The following is a 21573-nucleotide window of genomic DNA, read 5'->3' on the forward strand; positions in this document are numbered from 1 at the left end:
CAGTAAGTATTCACTATATATAATATCAGTTGTCATCATTTTGTTTTGCATTACGTATCTTATTAGTATAGAACACATTGACAAAAGGGCAATGCCAGCTGGTAAATTGGTGTCCTAGGAAGAAGAGTTCTATACTTTTTCTCTGTCCAATTCAGACCAAACTAATTCACTTTGAGAGTTTTAAATACTTCATTGACCTTTATAAAAACACACTAATAATTTAGTATTTATTCATTCACTTAAAGCATTTCTCTTTGCAATAGGGGCCAGATCCTGCAAAAGCTTATGTTAAGTGATGGTCTGAGACTGTTTGAATAGTGACTTCTCTGGCGAGAGTTCTCAGGATTAGGCCCTAACTTTGTACCCAATCTTGGGTCATGCTGAGAACCCTCATCAGTAGGAGTTGAGAACTATCTACTCCTTCCAAAAACCAAATCAAAACAAAACAAAAAAAATCCTCTAACTACAGCGTCTAATCATTTGGTGATTCCTGCAGGGATTTAAAGGGCCCGGGGCTCCAGCCACTGCAGGGAGCCCCAGGCCCTTTAAATCGCCAGTCTGGGGAAGCCGGTCCAGTCCGGCATGGCATACCAGCTCGTGCCGGTACACCATACCGGCTTACTTTCACCTCTGACAGTATCTTTAAACTCTAGAATCACACTCAGCGCGGCGAGATGCTCACACTATGAGAGGCACCACGCTCACTCCGGGGCACGACACTCACTCATTGAGTGGAATGGTGGGCAGAATCGTTATTTATTGATTTATTTTTTTGCCGAGCGCATATAATTGAATTCGCGTAAGTTAAATGCGCCTATGATTCGACTCCACTGTAAGGTGCTAGAAAATATTTCAGTACACAACTGAAGTAAGAAACGAAGAATTAAAACTCATTGTCTAGCATTGTTGGTGCTTATGGCCATACTCATGATTAACTTTACTACTGTAAGAAGCCCCATTTTTTAATGGGACTACTGAATATAATGAAGTTCAGCACACTCATAAGTATTTGCAGGTCTGGTCTTTCCATTACAAAATTCCAGGGGTTAAAGCATAATTTGTGTATAATTTAACACAAGTGGCGAGAACCCACAGCTGGTGAACATTGGGGCTGTGTGGTGGGGCGAGTGCCCCACCCCCCTGTGAAAGTGGGCTAAGACAGGCCAGAGAGGCTGCGCAAAGAGGCAGGCAATCAGGGAGGGCCTGTTGGAGAGACAACAGGGCTGGACAGGAGGTGGCCAATCAGGGCTGGGCTCAGCCCTATATAAAGGCTGCCCATGAGAGGAGCAGTCAGTCTCTCCCAGACCTCCAACAGGGAAGGTCTGTCTCCTGAGCTAGGAGACCAGCACCTGGGACAGCGTAGTGCTGGGCAGGCTCGGGTGAGCCGAAGGGAACTCCAGCCCGCTACTTGCCAGGCTGCAGGCCCTGAGGGAAGGGCCTAAAGGGTGCAAAGGGTCAGAGGGGAAGAGACCCAGGAAGAGCAGACAGCAAGCGAGGGGAGAGAAGGAGGGCAGGGAGGCTGCCGCTAGAGGATCCCTGGGTCAGGACCCAGAGTAGCAGGCGGGCCTGGGTCCTCCCCTTCCTCCTTATATTGCAACTGGCTGTGGGAAGTGGCCATATTGGACTGCAACATACCCCTGAGGGAAGGGGTTAGACTTTGGGAGCAGCTGGCCACTGTGGTAGGTGAAAGACTGCTGTTAGCCCCCCCTTCCCCCGGAAGGGGGTGAGAATGGACTAGGGGCACTGCCGGAGGGCAGTGTCCTGAAGGGGACGCCGCAAGCAGAAGAGAGCAACACGGGTCCAGGCGTCAATGGAGGGCGAGAGGCGGACGGGACACCACCAGGAGCGGGCGCTTCCCATGGACTGAGCTAATGCCCGGAGCGACCAGCAGGAGGCGCCAGCGGTGGTGAGTCCCAACACCGTCGCAGGCTGGTTTGTGGGTTTAGAGGGCTTCTTTCTCCCTACCCTCCATACTTCTCTCAACTCCAGTGACAGTGCTGGTTGAAAAGATTCTGGATCTAGAAGTGTTACTCTTGAATCTTGAGATTTTACTCCATGCTTCCTTGAGCTAAATGCCAGTGGGGAAGGGAAAGAAACTGAAGAGGGCTACAGTGTTCCTTAGGGGCTCAGAATCTAAGATTGAAGTATGCATCCCAGTAGGCAACCTCTTGAGGAGTCCTGTTCTAGAATAAGTAGGGTAGCTACCGCCTGCCTCCCTTGAGGATTAAACCATTCAGAAGTGTATTAAATAGAAAAAGCTCAATTTATAATACCTCTCTCCCCCTTCTCCCCTCCTTCCCCCCAAAAAAAATCCCAAAGCGGGGTAGGAAAGGATTGAGTTGTCTTTTTTTCTCCTAAAGTCTTGATTCTTCTTTCGCTTTTCTGAGTGTCCTGGTCTACCTCACACCATTGAAATAACTTGCCCTACAAACAAGACTATTGAAATGATGGAAAAGATAGCACAGAGTGATAGTCCCTTTCCCCTAAACACCTGGGGTTTTAGTTTTTTATTTCTCTCCGCCCTCTCCCATTGGTCTTAAGATATGTCTACACCGGAACTTGAGGTGTAATTTCCAGCTCAAGTCCACATATCCTCATTAGCTCTGACCTAGAGTGGGTCTGTCTACTCATGCCAGAAATTACACCTTCCGACTCCTAAGTAGACATAGTCTTGGCCAGATGTACCTACCTACGTCACTCAGGGCTGTGGAAAATTAATGACCTGTGCATCGTAGTTAGGTCTGCCTAACTCCCTGTGTAGATGCAGCTAGGTTGAGAGAAGAATTCTTCCATCGACCTAGTTACTGTCTCTCAGAGAAGTGGATTACCTACATTGATGAAAAGGCCCTTCTGTCGATATAGGAAGTATCTACACTATGGCACTATAGCAGCACAGCTGTAGTGATACCCATAGTGATCTCCTCTGCAGATGCAGTCTGAGATCCCACAAGCACTTGAGTGAGGGTGGTCTTCAGGCAAGGCCCCACCCCCACTTGCCTCTGTGCTCTTATTTCTTGCTCATTGGGGTTGGTTACTCAAGGCTTCTCTATACTTACAGTGCTGCAGCGGCTACCTACGCCGATGGGAGACCTTCTCTCGTCGGTGTAGTTACTCCACCTCCCTCAAAGGTGGTAGCTGTGTTGACAGGAGAAGCCCTCCCATTGACATAGTGCTGTCTACGCTGGGAATTCGGTTGGAATAACTGTGTCCACACCCCTGAGTGACGTAGTTATACATACACAAGTTTGTAGGGTATACTAGGGCTCAGTTATGTCCACTACTCTTAAGCTTTTCTTTGTGTATGCACGGTAAGAGGAAAAACTGGTGGAAATTTAAACTTCATTTTTTTCAGTTCTTTTTTTTTTTTTTTTTTTTTTTTCAGCAAATCGATTAATGTTTTCGGTGAAATCCATAATGAAAGAAAATAATATGACAATAGTAGTAATAAAAATAAAAGTTCATGTTTTGTTCAGGACCTCTGAAAACCCTATACCTCTATAGTGGAACCCTAACCCATTTCTTCTGGCCACATTCTACTGTCATAGAATTATGTATGCAGTATTGCTGGATCTTGTTATTTCATCATGAATCGTGCAATATTTGGTGTCTTCCTTAAATTCCCAGCTTCTGGAGTCATGTAATTGTGAAGCTCTCTCCTTATTTTTAAGTGTAAGTTTCTAGTCTTCATGATTGCAGAGAATGGCTTAAAAATTATGAGAGAGAAATTTTTTTAAAACCATTTGCCTACGGGGTTTTGAGTCTAGGGTTTGTTTTTAAGTCTGTCTCATGGCTTTTGAATATTCAGGATTGGCAATTCTGAATACTTGTGAATCTCCTTGCCAGGGGTAGTGTGAAGACCAAAACTATAATTGGGTTAAAAAAAGAATTAGATAAGTTCATGAAGGATAGGTCCATCAATGGCTATTAGCCACGATGGTCAGGGATAGCACCTCATGCTCTGGAGGTCCTAGCCTCTGACTGCTAGAAGCTGGGAGTGGACGACACAGGATGGATCACTTGATAATTACCCTGTTCTGTTAATTCCCTGTGAAGCACCTGGCATTGGCCACTGTCAGAAGAGGATACTGGGCTAGGTAGACCATTGGTCTGACCCAGTATGGTTATTCTTACAAGTATGTATATAATATTATTAAAAGCAGTACCAGGAAAAGTTGGTTGCTAAGCTAAATATTTTGTTACACTACTCCGTTGTGTCCGTAGCTACAATATAATGGAAAGGGCAAATGTAGTTGAGAATTTTTCAAAAAACTTTCCCATACTCAAAATATCCCATCTTATAACAAACTCTCCTATTTTTCTCTAAATCACCAGTTTAAAAAAAAATTGTATCAAAGGTCTTGATTATTTGAGTACTGCTATACTGAAACAACATCTATAAATGTGTTTACTTCACTCAGGAGTCTCTAGTGTTCAGGCTGGTTCATTGATGAATTAAAAAGGCTTGCAGTTTAAGGCTTGACTAAGTATCAGCACAGCACCAATGTGGCAACATTCAGGCTATTGGCTGAACATGTGAAATGTTTGGGATATCTAGGAAACAAAACATAAGTTTATGTATAAACATTTTTCAAATGTATTTTGTTTTATATGGGTGTATTTTGAACTTTAGACACTGTACAGAGTAAAGTAAATATTAATTTTCAGGCGCTTGTCACAACAGTTGAAATCAGTTGATTAACTCTGGCTTTTACAGTCCATTGATTTAATCATCTTGGAGGGGAGGAGGCAGGACATCTTCAGTTTGAGTCCATTTAGTCTGGCTCTTGGGACTAGAATTGCCTTTTCTCATTGTTATGAAAGAACTTGGTCTTGTTTGTCTTTCAGTGAATAATGTAAAGTCTGTTTGCTCAGGCCTTTACCTGAAGGAAAATTGGGGTTTATTTCTTCACAGTTAAATTTCAAATCCCAGGGTATTGTAAAATAAATTGGCAAATGTCAAAATAAAAACATTTATTTATGGTATACACTTAAGCGCTGGTGTGATGGGAACTATTTTAATTAAAAAAGAAAGGTAAAGCTGCTTATACAAGAGTAACATAATAGGCTGATTTTGAACATAGATCCTTCCAAACTGGAGCAGTAAAATACATTGAGTGTGGCATGGGTTAATCTATGCAGGAAAGCAGTAATCATTGTATGGTAAGTACAAACATGATTTGAGGCCTTTTCTTAGATTTTCGTTCATACCTTTTGTGAGGCCCCTTGTATTCCTGTTTGTTTTTTTTTATCAGACCTAGTCTTATAATGTTTACCATATTTAGGGTTACCCTTCGTCCGGATTTTCCTGGAAATGTCTGGCTTTTGGGGTTAAAAATAGCGTCCGGGGGGAATTTGTAAATAGCTACAAATGTCCGGGATTTCCCCCCCATGCAGAGCGCGGCAGGGCTGCAGGAAATTCAGCCGCTCGCATGGGGCTCCGGCAGCCAGAGCCCTTCCCCCGCAGCTTCAGATCAGCTGCTGGAGTCCAGCCGGCCAGTGTAGAACTACTCCCCTCCCCTCCCCTCCCTGCATTCTCAGATCACCAGCCAGCCGGGCCGTTCGCATCGGGCCTCGGCAGCTCCTCCTTCTCCCCCCCTTCTCCCCCTCCCCTGCTGCCCAGCGCCCCGCTCCGGCAGCACTGTGCGGGGGCAGGGACCAGGTTGTGTGTTGCGCTGGGGAGCGCAGCCACGTGTCGGGCTCCGCGCGGAGCCCGACATGCTGTTCTGAGCGGCAGGGTAAGGGGGCCAGGGGGCTGGAGAAGGGGCAGGAGGCTTCTGGAGGGGGCAGTCAAGGGACAGAGAGTAGGGGGGATTGGATGGGTCAGGGGTTCTGGGGGGGGCTGTTGGGGTGGGGGTATGGAGGGGGGTCGAGGCTGGCAGGGAGCAGAGGGGGTTGGATGGGGCGTGGGAGTCCCGGGGGTCTGTCTGGGGGTGGGGGTGTGAATATGGGGTGGGGGTGTGGATAAGGGTCGGGGCAGTCAGGGGACAGGTAGGGTCCTAGGGGGCAGTTAGGGTGGGGGGTTCTCAGGAGGGGGCAGTCAGGGGACAAGAAGCAGGGAGGCTTAGATAGGTGGTGGGGTCCTAGGGGGCAGTTAGTGGCAGGGGTCCCAGGAGGGGGCAGTCAGGGGACAAGGAGTAGGGGGGGTTGGGGGTTCTGAGGGGGGCAGTCGGGGTGGGAAGTGGGAGGGAGTGGATGGGGGCGGGGCTAGAGCGGGGCTCGCCCCCCCCCCCCCCCGTGTCCTCTTTTTTTGATTGTGGAAATATGGTAACCCTACCTTATTAATAAAAAGAATGTTCTTCTTAGTCTATACACTTTTTTTTTATTCACATGTGCTTTCCAGTTAACTTTTTACTGTTTGTTCAGATGACAATTAAGAGATATCCGTAACATGTGTTACTAGAAAACTTCATATACGATAATAGTCCTTGTCTTTCTTCATATAATTTCTTTTGGAATGTTCCTGTGCTTGAAAATGTTATTAACAAAGAAAGAAAAAAGTCTTTCTTCCTTACTTACTTCCTTACTACTTAATGAATATTTTGATCCTACTAATTCCCACAGTTCGCATAGGGGTTGCATAAGGAGTATGTTTGATCTGTTGTTGTTTTTTTGCTTTGTCTATGAAATTAAAAAACATTTGTTTTTTAGGAAATCTGAGAGCTCCACTCTTGAAGAGATGACGTGTAACAGTCCAGATAACTCTGAAGCTTGTGCCACTCTAGATTGTGACCATGACCAAGAGATGGCTGAAGAGTACTCCAGACTGAGGACTTTTGCCAACTTTCCAAATTGTTGTCCTATTTCAGCATCAACACTAGCACGAGCTGGCTTCTTTTATACAGGAGAGGGAGACAAAGTGAAGTGCTTCAGCTGTCATGCAACTATTGAAGGGTGGGAGCATGGAGACTCAGCAGTTGGAAGACATAGAAAAATTTCCCCAAAATGCAAATTTATTGCTCGATTTAATTTTTTAAAAAAAGATATGCATCCTGTTCTCCAAAACTGTCAATGCAGAGTTGAAAATTGTTCCGGAAATTCAACCCTCCAGTGCTCTTTTGACAGATCATCTGATCTCAATCCAGATTACCTTTTGAGAACTGGGCAGGTTGTGGACATGTCAGATAGTATGTACCCCAGGAACCCTGCTATGTGCAGTGAAGAAGCTAGGTTAAAGTCTTTTCACAACTGGCCAGCCTATGCTCCATTAACACCGAAGGAGTTAGCCAGTGCTGGGCTGTATTACTCAGGTGTTGATGATCAAGTGGAGTGCTTTTGTTGTGGTGGAAAACTGAAAAACTGGGAACCTTTTGATCGAGCTTGGTCAGAACATAAGAGGCATTTTCCTAGGTGCTTTTTTGTCCTGGGCCATGATGTTGGAAATGTTGGAAGTGTCCCAAATGAATCTAATTTTGCTGAGGTTTGCAGGAGTGGCTTAAACAATGCAGATCACCCAAGAAATCCATCTATGGCAGAATATGAAGCACGGATCAAGACATTTGTGACTTGGAGATACTCAGTTGTTAAAGAGCGACTTGCTGAAGCTGGGTTCTATAGTATAGGTAAGCTAGATGAGGCTTTCATGTCTGTCTTTTTGTTGCAGCAGAATTTGTGCATGATGCGATTTTGAACAGAATCTCTGTTAATTTAACACTGAATGACTTGCCAAAACAAATCTTTTATTTAAGGCTTTACGTTAGTTCAACATCTGAGTCTTCAAATGCTTTTTAATTCTACGTTCACTTAACTCAAATTAGTTGTTAAGACTAGCTAATACAGTATGTTCTCCTGGTTTATTATTATAAGATGGCATGCAAAATATCAAGCATTCTTTTTGAATGATCACGTAATCTGAAATGTCACATCATTCTCCTTTCTAGTAGCAGAACGTTCAATAAAGGGAATATCTTAAGTAGTGACCTTTGTCTTTTAAGCCCATTTTAGGATGTATGCCAGTTCAGATTTTGGCTCTTAGACAATGATTGGTATCATTAAAAAGTTATCTTATCATATTAGAAAGAATGGAACACTGCCCCGCAGCTATCCTGACCTGTCCTAAAAAGAGGAATTGTGGTCTTGTGGTTCATACACAGTGCTAGGAGCCAGGAAATCTGGGTTCTATTCCTAGCTCTGCCATTATTTTTTGTGTGTGTGAGTTGAAATTGTGGTAGCACCCAGAGGCTCGAGTCAAGATTAAGGGTCCGTTGTGCTAGCTGCTGTACAGACTCATGGAATATGTGGTCCAGGCCCCCAAAAGCTTCCAGTCTTAAAAACTTAGTGTGACTTGGTCAAGCTGCTTAACCTCTCTGCATCATTTTACCCATCTGTATAATGGGACTAATTACATATTAGGCTTAATTAGGTGACCAGACAGCAAATGTGAAAAATCGGGATGGGGGTTGGGGGTAATAGGAGCCTATATAAGAAAAAGACCCAAAAATTGGGACTGTCCCTATAAAATCGGGACATCTGGTCACCCTAGGCTTAATTAATCAGTATTGGAAAATCACTTTGAAATCCTTGGATGGAAGGTAAATGCAAAGTAGTACTACTGTTAGTTCAGGAAGAAAAGGGATTACCGAGGATAATTTCTAGCTTTCTCACCATATTTGATTCTCTTTTTTGTGCTCTTAGAGCACTGACTTTCTAATTTTGTTTTCTCTTGGTTCCTTCCCATCCCCTCTGGCCCCCGAATAAAACTTTTGGTATTTTCTTGTACATTCTTGCACAAAATGAATACATTCATAACTAGTGGTGACATCTTATTTATATCATCTGTGGGATCCCAAAAAAATCTAGCTGCTCAACAGCCAAATGGGATCTGTATTGGGAAGACATGCAAAATTGGTAGCTTATCCAACCAGCTGGTTAACTGTTAGAGTAAATTCCAAGAGCTTTGTCCTTCCTATTGGCTGAGAAGGACTTAATTTCAGTGGGAGAAATCTATCCATATCTCCTCTCATTGCAATACGCTTAATATGTAAGCAGCTTCTGATGTAGTCATTGATTGTAATGTGCACTGTGCTGCTAGAGCTCAGACAATTCAATTTCCTTCCACATCCTCTTAGTCTCTGTCACTGCTGTTCAGAGCCCATTAGGCTTGACAGCCATTAGGCTTGACTGGTGAAACCAATGACCAAAAAGGCAAATAAGTAAATGTCCTTGTGAATTAGGTTTCTGTTAATTAATTCCATTCTTGTTTAAGGGGAACTGAGACTTAATACAGAGAAGACTGATCAAAAACATAGAAGAAATTGTGTCAAATGCTTTTGCCTTAGAAACTTTGTGGTAGTGGTTTTTATAGCCTACTTAACAGTTGAACACACAAGAAGTTATTAGACTTGTAAGCAAATATAGAGAGATCAGAAATGCTTCCAATGCCAAATAAAATTGAGTAAAGCAGCATTTGTGTAAGCTTGGTTTTGTAATTTTTTATTAAAGTGGAAATAGTCCAAGAAGCTACTTCGTTTTTCTTACCATATGTTATCACAAATTACATTGACATCTAGTTTAAAATAATCCTTTTTTTTCTTAGATGCTCATTATTAAATTGACACATTTTTGGTGCTTTTATCAGTAACAAGACTTGCTGAAGCTTTTTTTCTCAGTTGTAAGAACAAATATTTGCATATTCAGCCTTTTATTTAACAAGTATACAACATCACACTTATTTGTCCCCTTAGGTAATGGTGATCATGTTTTGTGCTTTCACTGTGGTGGAGGACTGCAAGAGTGGCAGCAGAATGAAGACCCTTGGGAGCAACATGCTAAATGGTTTCCAGGGTAAGGTACTCTTTACTGTATTGTTGCGCACACTTCCATTTACAGTATGTTGCATCTGCAACAAAGGGAGAATGTATCAACATGACCTCAAAAGGCTCAGTTTGGCTAAGCATTCAGTGGTTTGGATGCTTATCCAAATAATTTGAAATGGTTGAGGTGCCCTTCTCACCATCACCTCCGTGTCCTCACTAACTTTGTTGTGGAGAGGCAACTCTCTTACAGCAGCAGCAGCAATAGTCTTCATAGGTGGCTGTGTTTTTTCTCATCAGTAGGAAGTATGGCTTTCAAGGTGCCCTGTAGTGAGGCCCATTTGCTCCCACTCCACTTGCAGCATATTCTTGTAGAGAAGAGTCTTTGCTTATGTTATAAGTATTATGTGCAGCCGTGATATTCTGTTGGGAGTGAGCTATGTAGAAGTCTCAAGAGAAGACAGAAACTGCTGTTTATGCAGTACAATTACACTTAAAAATAAAGGCCTAAAGGCTTTTCAAAAGTGAGTAGCGATTTTGGGTGTTCCAATTTTTTGGTGGGCAGCATGACACCTTAAAGGGACCTATTTTTTCAAACAGCACATTATTTTTTCTTTCTGAAAATGAAGCCCTCTTAAGATGTCTTGAAGAATATAAAATATATTTCTCTCTCCAGTCGTCCCTGTCCATGTGCTTGGATATAGTTTTTCCCTGCTGGCAAATAGACCAATGTTCATTGAGACGTTGATGTGATCCCCCATTTGCTGGCTTCCAGAGTTCACTTGTTTTGATCTCCATTATGAGCATCCTGCTCATTCTGGCTGAGGAGAGACGCCTGACCAAAGGAGAAAGTGGTATAGGCCTGAACGCTGGTGTGCAGCAGCCTTTGCAACAGACAGAACAGAGCAGCTGTAGGAGGATTTTTAGCTTCTGCAGCAGCATGTGAAACACTAACAGATTGTGGTCTCTCCGGCTATGTCTATGCTACGGGCCTTAGAGTGGTGGAGCTGTACCGCTGCAGCTGCGCTGCTGTAAGGTCTCTCATGTAACTGTTCTATGCCGCCGGCATAATTAAACCACCCTCAACGAGCAGCGGTAGCTATGTCGGCAGGAGTGTCTCCCCTGCCGACATAGCGCTGGCTACACTGGTGCTTTTGTCGGTGAAATTTATATCAGTCGGGTGTGTTTTTTCACACCCCTGACCGACAAAAGTTTTGCCGACAAAAGTGCTAGTGTAGCCAGAGCCTCAGTCCCAGGTACCAACACTCCAAACCTCGCAGTAATACAGCATGGCTGTCATTCATACATTCTAGGAAATATGCTCATGCCACCAGAATTTCACACTCCAAGCGGACTCCTTCAGTGGGTTCCTCCTCAGCCTTCTCCTAGGGAATTAAAGGTTTGGGTGATTTTAAAAAAAAACAAAAAGATAAGAGGGATCCAGATGTTACCTTGTCTAGTTTCGGTCCTGCCACTTGTGTGATGCTACTTAAGACTTCTAGATCTCCGGCAGCCTCAACAGCAATAGAAAGTCACTAAGGTTTGAAGTAATGGTTAGTCTACCAAACATCAGAGCCGCTCAGCCTTTTCTTTCAAAGGGGGACACCTCATCAGACTAGAGCACCAGGGATTTCAACAGTTCCTGCAAATAGAAAGAACTTCAGGCATCCTCACCATAAACTATCTAGGCTACAATTTCTGTGTCTCTTCCCAGGAATAGATTTATACAGCTCAGATCATATTGCTGGGGAGAATGGCCACAGTTTGTCACGAGAGGATCCTTCAACAAGGATAAATCCTTCTGCGTCTCAGAGCACATACGGAGCTGAACGCTACTGCTTCCTTCAACATGCTTGCCCCCAGTCTCCTGGACTTAATTGGAGGAAGACCACTCTGCTTCTTCAGTGAATAAGCCCATACAATATCATCAGTGGCAGTACCCGCAGTTATAGAAGAAAATTTAGTTTGACTTTTCAACAATTTCTTTTTCTTACACCAACCCAGTCCTGGTTTTAGAAAAGTAATTCATTCCTTAGAGGATTGTTTCCCAATGGAGTCGTTGAGGAGTTAACTCAGGTTGAATTCCTTTATTCATTGGATCTATCTCCATATGTCAATCTTATGCTTTCCTTCCTGCTTTCTTTGTTTTGCGCCCCTGGTTCCCAGACCATTGTTCAAATACATTTTTCCTTTCTGGCTCATGATAGGTAAGGTGCTTGTTACAGGGGGCGACTCACCATGCTAGCACCTTCTGCTGGTTGTCTTGCGGATTAGCTGCACAGGTCGGTATGCTTGACTCCCGGTGGTGTCTCGCCCGCGTCACTTATGGTCCTGGACCCGTGTTGTTCCAAGGATGGTGGCATCCTCTTTAGGACACAGCCCTCTGGCTGTGCCACACTCTGTGCTCCCCCTTTCCGGGGGACAGTACCACAGTCCAGCCACTTCCTCAGTGGGGAGTGGGGGGGACCTAGGCCTACCTACTACTCTGGGTCCCAGCCCAGGAACCTTGTAAATAACAGCCCCATGCTGCGTCTCCTCCAACCTCTCAATCTATTTCCCTGGGCCACTTCCCCGCAGCTCCAGTACCTTCTTTGTCCTTGCCTCAGGGCCTCAGTCTGCAACTCCCAGCCAGGAGCTCTTCCCTACTAGCAGCACTGCTCTGTCCAGGGTGCTGGCTTTCTTCTGCCTGCAAGGCAGCCAGTTCTCCCTCCTTGAGCTCCAGGGAGCAACTGAACCTGCTCTTCCCTGCAGCTCTTCTTATATGGGTGTGCCAGGCCCTATTTGGCTGCTCCTTGCAGCCCCTTGCTTTCTGTGCAGCCTCTGTAGGGCTCCATTAACAATTTACACGCCAGTGTGGGGCGGAGGCCTCATCACAGGGCTATAAACAATAGCCAGATTGTTCCATTTGTGTCTAGAATTGACCAACATTGCCCTGGTACCCAGAACTGACAGATATCAACAGAAGAGCTGATCCACCTTCTAACAACAAGTGATCTGTCGACGCAGGACTTGATTTGTATTTAATTTTTTACGAACTTTGAAAATGCAGGTCCGTAGAAGAAATGTCTTTTGGGAAAGATCACAACTACAATATGCTCTTGCAGGTAGTCCAGATTCAGTTAGGATGCTAGGATTTGGGGGAACGTTTTCTCACTCTTTTGACAGATGACCCATGAGCTTAATGTTGATATACTGAAATTTCTTCAAAATGATCTGGACATGTTGCATTCATCAGCAGTATCAGCCTACTAAGTACACAGGTTACCTCTTGGAGTTAATTAGATTTAGCAGGGTGGTCAACAAGCCAGACCACCCACACCATCTGGGAGACTGAATTACTCTTCTCCCACCTTATTAATTCCCGTGGCTGTCAACACCAATAGAGGTCCACTCTCAGCGATAAGAACTGGAAGTGTTTAGACCTTTTTGGGAGGAAGGCATACTCCTCAGCTATGTTTTGATTTTGACTAGCTAATTACCAAGCTCTGATGGCGAAATAAGACTACGTAACCAATTTGGAACTGAGCGATTTTATTGAGCAGCTGCCTGAGTCGCACCACAACCATTTTAAGGAGATGGAAAGAGGGAAAGTTAGTGGCCAAGACAACACTACAATCTGCCCTCGACACATCCAACTCAGTGGCAAGGTCCATGTCCATGGCTGTGGTGATGCGACATGTGTCATGGCTCCATCTGTCGGGCTTCCTGAAGGAGATACAATCAACCATTGAAGACCTTCCCTTTGAAAGTTCTTCACGGAGAAGACTCATGCCTCTCTTCACACACCCATGCCAGGACAAAAGAAAAAATTCAGTCCATCACCCTAGCACAAACCACTCACATAACAATATCCGGCTCAGCGTTGCTGCGAGCCACAGAAAAAGAGAGAAATTTTCAAGGCATAAACCATCTGGCCCGCAATCTTCCTCATCCAAGCCGTTCCTGTCCAAGCATCAATTTTGACGTGTTGGTTGAGGCGTCAATAGACCACTCCCACCAACCGCTACAGCTGACCAACGCTATCCATCCATTTGGCTACCAGCTGGCAGCATTCCCCAGCACCTGGGAGTATGTAACATTGTAATGGGTACTCTATTCATTTTACTTCCCTGCCCCCTCCACAACACCCTTCCCCATCCCTCTTCAGGGACTCTTCTCATGAGAGTTTACTATGACAAGAGGTAGATCGTTTCCTCTGGTTAGGAGCCATAGGCTAGTACCTCAACATCTACGAGGCAAAGGTTCTACTCTTGCTGTTTTCTAATACCCAAGAGGAAGGGAGGTTGGAGACCCATACTAGACCTCAGCTCTCAACATGTTTGTCAAAGCTCAAAAATTCAAGATGGTCACTCTCGCAATGATCATTCCAGCGTTGGAACAGGGAGACTGTTTTTTGGCCCTCGACCTTTAGGACGCCTATTTTCATATCTCAGTCCTACCGACTCTCAGACTATTCCTCAGATTCACTGTGGGTTAAGACCACTACCAGTACAGGGTACTCTACTTCAGGCTATCATTGGCCCCAAGAGTCTTTTCCAAGTGCTTGGAGTGGCATAGAAGATATTGAAAAGAGGGATAGAACAGCTAAGGAAAATTCTGTTTATCCATGACTGTGGTTCATTGCTTACAAAGAAGTTAAGAGTTGATATTTAAAAGTTATATTGTATTTCTTTGTTTGCAAAGTTTGTTTTTCTTTTATAAACCAGTGATTGTGGCTGCCATGATCAGTGAATGTAAAGTTTTGTGATTCCAATTGTTGAGTCCGTGACAAATAAGCATTGTTGATGAAGCTCACTTCCTTTCACTATCAGAATGTTTTTTAAATGTTTAAATGACATCTATGATTTCAGTTACGTTTTCAGAGAAAACTTCAAGAGCAGAAATATTCTTTGAAATGCAGAATTACCCAAATTGTTTTGAAAATTGTGTATTCAGCTTTGTTTATCTTCCCATGTGTACAATGCTTTTTGTAATTAAAATCTTTTTTGACTATAGATGTAAATATCTACTACAAGAGAAGGGACAAGAATTTGTAAACAGTGTTCAGTTAACGCCTTTATCGAGGGATTCCACAGTAAGTTGTCTTTTTTTCACCATCTACTATTTTGGTTTCCCTAGAGAAATAACTTTTAATTACAGATAACATTGTATAACTTCAAATTTTTTGTGAAATCAATTTATCATGTAAATACAGAATATATCTAGTGATTGTATATAGTTTTTTACACTACTTTGATCATCAACAGGAAGTGGAAGGGATTCAGTTACGGTGTAGCAATATGATTAGGGCAGTACCAAATTCATGGCTGTGAAAAATGCATCATAGACTGTGAAATCTGATCTCTCCCCGTGAAATCTGGCTATTGTAGGAAAGGGACAGGGCTGGGGGCGCCCCAGCTGGGGTTCCTACCATGTGCCGAGCTCCCGCTGCTAGGCCTAGCCCAGGTTGGGAATGGACAGGACTTCTTTTTCCCCTGCAGAGGCTGCTCCCGGAGCCATGTCAGACCCACCTCTGGGAACCTTCCCTGGCTGCAAAAAGCCCGTGACCCGGAGCTGCGGGAAGCGGCCCGGGCTGCAGGGATGTCCAGGGAGACGTCAGCTTTATGCAACACCCGTGTCCTTTAGTCTATAAGTGTTTTCCCACCACCAGTGTCCAACTATATACAGTCCTTACAGATTTCTCACCTACCGCAGGCTCTGTCAGTAACCACCTCCTTCTCTGGCTGCCTCCCTCCCAGCCTTTGTAGCTCTTGCCTATCAGGCTAGCAGGTGTTGCCAATCGCAAGGCAGACAAGACTTTTCAGCCAGCCCCAATCTATCCCCCTTGATCGTGGCAGGGTGCTGCTGTAAACACACCTAAACACCCAAAGCATGGTGTTCCATTCCTCACCATCTTGGCTAATAGCCATTGATGGACTTATTCTCCATGAGCTTTCTAATCTTTTTTTTTTTTTTTTAACCCAGTTATACTTTTGGTTTTCACAACATCACCTGGCAATGGGTTCTACAAGGATGATTGTTGTGTGAAGAAGTACTTCCTTTTCTTTGTATTAAACCTGCAGCCTATTAATTTCATTGTGTGACCCCCAGTTCTTGTGTTATGAGAAGGAGTAAATAACACTTCCTTATGCACTTCTGTCAAATCATGAGTGGTGTGAAGGACCTCTATCATATTCCCCCCTTGGTTGTCTCTTTTTCAAGCTGAATAGTCCCTTTCTTTTTAATATCCTTAATCTTTTTAATTATTTTTTTTGCTCTTCTCTGTACCTTTTCCAATTCTAATATATCTTTTTTTGAGACGGGGTGACAAGGACTGCATACAATATTCAAAAGTGTGGGCATACCATGGATTTATGTAGTGGCATTATGATACTTACTGTCTTATTAGCTATCCCTTTGCTAATGGTTCCTAACATTTTGTTAGCTTTTTTGACTGCCTCTGCACATTGAGCAGATGTTTTCAGAGAACTATCCACAATGATTCCACAATCTTTTTCTTGAGTTGTTACAGCTAATTTAGACCCCATCATTCTGTATGTATAGTTGGGATTATATTTTCCAATATGCATTACTTCACATTTATCAACACTGATAAATGCCATTTTATTGCACAGTTTTGTGAGATCCCTTTGTAACGCCTCACAGTCTGCTTTGGATTTAGCTATCTTGAGTAACTTTGTATCATCTGCAAATTTTGCCAACTCACTGTTGACCCCTTTTTCAAGATCATTTATGAATGTTGAAGTGATCATATACATATGGCTTATTACAGGATGGTTTGAGATTTGTACATATTATTTATGACAGGATGGTTTGGTTCTGCCACCACTGGCTGCTTAGGCAAATTACTTCCTCTCTCTGTGCCTCAGTTTCTTCATGTGTAAAATGGGGATTATGATAGTGATCTCCTTTATAAACTACTCTGAGGTTGGTTGATGAAAAGTGCTGTATAAGAACTAGGTATTTATTTATGTATGTCCAATCCTGTTGAAGGAGATGAATAATAAGATTGGATTCCTATTGAATCTCATCTGAGTCATGGTCACACAGTCAGCCTGATGAATAGTAACAGCCTTTTTCTTACCCTTTCCTTACCACTGTTTAGAAATTTTTCTTTGGTTGCAGGGGACCTAATCTACGTTTATATTTCTGTTTTAGATAGAATCTTCTGAGAAGACATCGCTACTTATAGGTATCAGTAAAACAGTTACATTTATGTGTTCTTAGTGTGCCTTCCTCACCAGGTTCTGTTGTTGTGGTTTATGTTTGTGGGGAGAATGAAAGAAATGGCTAATTTTGAAGGTGGCCCTGCTATGCTTTATAGAGAAAAAGGAAGCTAACTCATTAAATTATGGTCTTTTTTTTTTACATCCTTGCTTCCGAACAATTAAATAACAAGCACAACACATGGATGAACTGCTGAACAGATAATGTAATTTGGGAGCCAGAGTGTAAATTTATCACTTCATTAATCTGAAGGTAAAAAAATCAGTGAATAAATTCTAACCTTATTAGGGGGGAAAAAAACTAGTGTTTTGCGAGTGGCCAAATACGGGGTGTGTGTGTGTGTGTTAAAGGGTGTAGACCTCAGTAGAAGTAAATTTTAATGTCTAGTTACACCTCTATATCTTTATGGCCAGTAAGTACACTTTACAATTACTGAGTTGTTAAGACTATAGGAAGAATATCAGGGAATGCTGAAATTGTTTGGGTCTCTTCTTGAATGAAAATGTTGTCACAAAAATACTTAAATAAGAACCTAATTGTCTCTCATATCTGTATGAGAGGTTCCAGCACTCTTTCTTATAAACGTACAACAAAAAGGTGAGAAAATAGTGATGCGTATAGCAGCAGGATTATCTTATAGCTACTTAAAAATATTTAGTTGGTAGGAAAAGAGATCTACCATCGCTATGCAGTGATTCCACAACAACCTACATTTATAAAATATTCTGGGGGATAAGTGTCTGTAAGTATATTCACATATGAGAGAGCTCTAGTTTCACTGCAAGCAGTTTTGCCAAGGAAAAGAACTGAGTAACCCTTAAATGTAGTCAAAATGAGTGGAAATAGCAGATGCCTTGCTAATAAACCTATGCAAAGAATTCCACTGGGAAGGAAAGGGGAGGCATAATGGTAGAAAAATAATTTCCTGTTATATGTGTATCTGATAAGACAGGGAGGCACACATTACAGTACTATTGATTGTACTGCATTTTGGTTTTGTAACCTTAATAAATTGGCAAGTTGCTTATAGCCTGGGTATGGGTGGGTTATATTTTTTATAAATTGAAAGAAAGTATATTAAACAAACATTACCTGTACTTAGGGATTTAAACTAAATTATAAAGATAATTTGGATCCAAGTGTGGTAAGATCTATGATTACTGCTACGTGAGGAAACATTCTGCGTAAAAAGTTATGGTGAAAATTTCCGTGAGTGATCTGAGTGGATAAAATCTAGGAGTCTTTGTAATATAAGTAGGGTGGCCAGTGGAAGGGTTGGGAATATAGCAAATCTGGGAGGCGTCCTACTTGTTTGGTGATTTTGCACTGTGAAATATAAAACATCAGTCAGAGAAATTTAATTGTTTAACTTTTGGTTAAGTGTTATAAAGTTCTTTAAAAAATTACAGTGAACACTGTTGACTATTTCTAATTTGCTCTTGGTTAAACTGATTTTTTTCCCCTCAATGTTTGTTAAAGATGATGATCTCCTACAAAACCAGTTGGTACAGGATGCCATGCGTATGGGTTTCAGTTTGTCTGAGATTAAGAACATTATGGAGAAGAAACTGCAGACATATGGAGAAAACTATACATCTGTTGAGGTTCTAGTTTCAGATATAATACATGCTCAAAAAGAAAACGTACAGGAAGAAGTATCCAGTGAGAGCTCACTACCGAAAGGTGAATTTTTTATAATTACAAGACATAGATGCAAAAGATTATAACAGATTGTATTAAATATCTTATTGGTATATTTCTGTTGCATCTTTGCGTAACACAAAGATGTAATATGTGTCATTTTTAGAGAATTCAATAGGGTAATCATATACACAACAACTTCAAACAAAAAAAAATTTACATTTTATTTAACCAGCAGCATTTAAGAATATTCTGCTTTATGTTAGAAAAGAGCAGCCTACCACTGATGCTATAATAATGTATAGTATTAGAGAGACTGTCTACCTGAAATCTAACCACTTTCAAAAAATGTATTAAAAGTAGTTTCAGATTCCATCCCTACTCCCAAATTCCTTTGCTGATATTTGTGCTTTTATTATCACTTTTTTTTTTTTTTTGTAATGTGTCAAGTCTTCATCCCCTCCCTCTTCTGCTGGGGTGAGTATTTCTCACAGTAGATGGGGAAACTGTACAGGAGAAACTATGAAATAGACTACAGATGCTCCCCGGGTTACGCAAGACCTGACTTATGCAAATTCGCACTTACGGAAAAAGTTCCATAAGCCAGAAATAAGATTTTCAAGTTGCGGAAATTTTTGCGTAACTTATGGGTATACTGACAGGTTTCAGAGTAGCAGCCGTGTTAGTCTGTATCCTCAAAAATAACAGGAGTACTTGTGGCACCTTAGAGACTAACAAATTTATTAGAGCATAAGCTTTCGTGGGCTACAACCCACTATGCATCCGAAGAAGTGGGTTGTAGCCCACGAAAGCTTATGCTCTAATAAATTTGTTAGTCTCTAAGGTGCCACAAGTACTCCTGTTATTTTTATGGGTATACGTTTCTGACTTATGCAAAATTTGAGTTACGCAAGGCTTTCCGGAACGGAACGATTGCGTAAGTCAGGGGGCGTCTGTATACACAAAGTGCTGTCAGATGTCCAGTATAAATAAATGGCAAAAAAATAGAGAACCTCTAGTTTCCTCTAATCTTTCAGTTATAAAACTCTGAAATGTTAGTTAATAAAATATTTTTACAAGTATTGTAGCCTACGAACCCTGGTCAAGGCCCAAGACCCCATTGTGCCAGGTGCTGTACAAACACAGAACAAAAATATGGTCTGTTCCAAAGACCTTACAATCTGAGTAGAAGACGAGACGACAGACGGAGGAAACAATAGTGGTCAGGATGATAGGCTGTTTTATTAGTGCATGAGTGGCCTAGATGCTGTCAGGTCTTTTTGTAGCTGTGTATGTAACTTCAACATCTGGAAGCATCATTCTGGTCCCTATGCATAGCATTACAATGTAGTCTTACATAATATTTCTCAAATAACGCAACAGAATATAATAATTTTTCTACAACTCTAGGCACATATTGTAAGGTCTGATACATGAATACATACACATAGGCACCTACATTTAAAGACTTAGACATTTTAGGCTAGCTTGGTGTCTGGGAGTAAGGAGAGCAACGGTGACTTTAAGGAGGCCTGATGGCTGCTCTGACTTAGGACTGGTGCCCAGGGCCTAAGCTGGGAATCAGTCAGGTAATAGCAGCATCACAACCATAGACTCTAATCGTCAGCCAGGAGCAGAGTGGTGTAGAAACCAAAATGCCAGTCCTGTGTCATGGAAGATTCCCCCTATGCAGAGAATCTCCTTTGCTCTGATCCACTGAGTTTGTGCCAGTTCACCGCGACAAAGAGGTTATCAAATGGCTAGGAATCTGGCTCTTTTGTGTTATGATATGATGACCTACAGTTCATGGCAATGTATCCTGTCAGCAATGTTAATGGGCCCCCTCTATGTAACGAGTGTCTTTCTCTTTCCATCCTCTGACAAGTGTTTGGGGGCAGCTGCCAATGGGAAGCCCAGTTGAAAAGCTTCTGCAGATAGTTCTAGATCTGTATACAAAGAGGGTTAAACTCCCAGCTTGCTCCACTGTCGGGAGCATAATCTCTCTCCCACCATGTGGAATGATGAGAAGGAGAGTCCAGATTGAAGGGTTTGTGGTTTCTAACATGGGTTTTTCTTGTTTAGGGGATGATTTATTCCTGACAAACTATGTTTTCTTGGTATGAATGGGGAAGGTAGTTTGAGAGATTAGCTGCTTTTATCAAGTATGTTAACTTGTTCCGTGTGTTTCCCTTTTCCTCAGATCTGAGTACTGAAGAGAAGTTAAAACGTTTACAGGAGGAAAAGATGTGTAAAATCTGTATGGATAAAGACATCTCAGTTGTTTTTATTCCCTGTGGCCATCTGGTTGCTTGTAAAGAATGTGCTGAAGCAGTTGATAAATGCCCTGTGTGTTGCATGGTTATTACAAAAAGACAGAAAATATTTATGTATTAGTCATATGTACAGTGCTGTTTGTGCAAATGTTTGCTGTTACATTGTTTAAAATCACTGTAATGCAATAACAAACAGTTGGGATGTTCAGCACTGTAGCACACAAATATATTTATTGAGAGTCTAAAGTTCTGAGATAATAAAAACAAAGCTTTAGTCAGTGCCCTAAAAGCTCATGAACTGACAGTCAGAAGCTGCTAAACTTGTGCTTATAGCTCTCACATTTAACTGCAACCTCTTTATTCCTCTCCAGTTTGTCCCTTCACTTTAATTGAAGTGACAGATTAGAAATTCTTCACTATGACAGTCTCCTATTTTATATATATCTGAGTATGCACACCTTTCTAATTTGTTGTAAAGTGCATAAATTAAGTATATTATTCACTCGTATACAATAGCATGGGCAAACTGAATGATCTGACTGACTATAAGCTGTGCTGCTAATAACAATGTTGATTGGAATTTGTCATCTGATCTCACTCTCTTTACCTCTGCCAAGTTTTCAGAAAGGGTATGGGTAATAAACTATAAAATGGAGGTGACAGAAAAAAAATCCAGCCATATT

The 21573-nt window shown here is 42.3% G+C and overlaps 1 protein-coding gene across 1 annotated transcript in view; it reads left to right on the forward strand.

Moving 5' to 3' along the window:
* Nucleotides 1-21081, forward strand: part of XIAP (X-linked inhibitor of apoptosis) — a 43042-nt gene extending 21961 nt beyond the window's left edge. The window contains exons 2-7 of the mRNA XM_065411107.1: nt 6649-7559; nt 9681-9780; nt 14745-14827; nt 16912-16941; nt 18456-18659; nt 20818-21081. Of these exons, the coding sequence (XP_065267179.1) occupies nt 6677-7559; nt 9681-9780; nt 14745-14827; nt 16912-16941; nt 18456-18659; nt 20818-21011 (1494 nt within the window). The 5' untranslated portion in view covers nt 6649-6676 and the 3' untranslated portion in view covers nt 21012-21081. The remainder of the gene's footprint in view (nt 1-6648; nt 7560-9680; nt 9781-14744; nt 14828-16911; nt 16942-18455; nt 18660-20817) is intronic.
* Nucleotides 21082-21573: the final 492 nt, after the last annotated feature.

Source organism: Emys orbicularis, chromosome 9 (assembly GCF_028017835.1).
Source record: "Emys orbicularis isolate rEmyOrb1 chromosome 9, rEmyOrb1.hap1, whole genome shotgun sequence".
In the NCBI taxonomy this organism is placed as follows: domain Eukaryota; kingdom Metazoa; phylum Chordata; order Testudines; family Emydidae; genus Emys; species Emys orbicularis.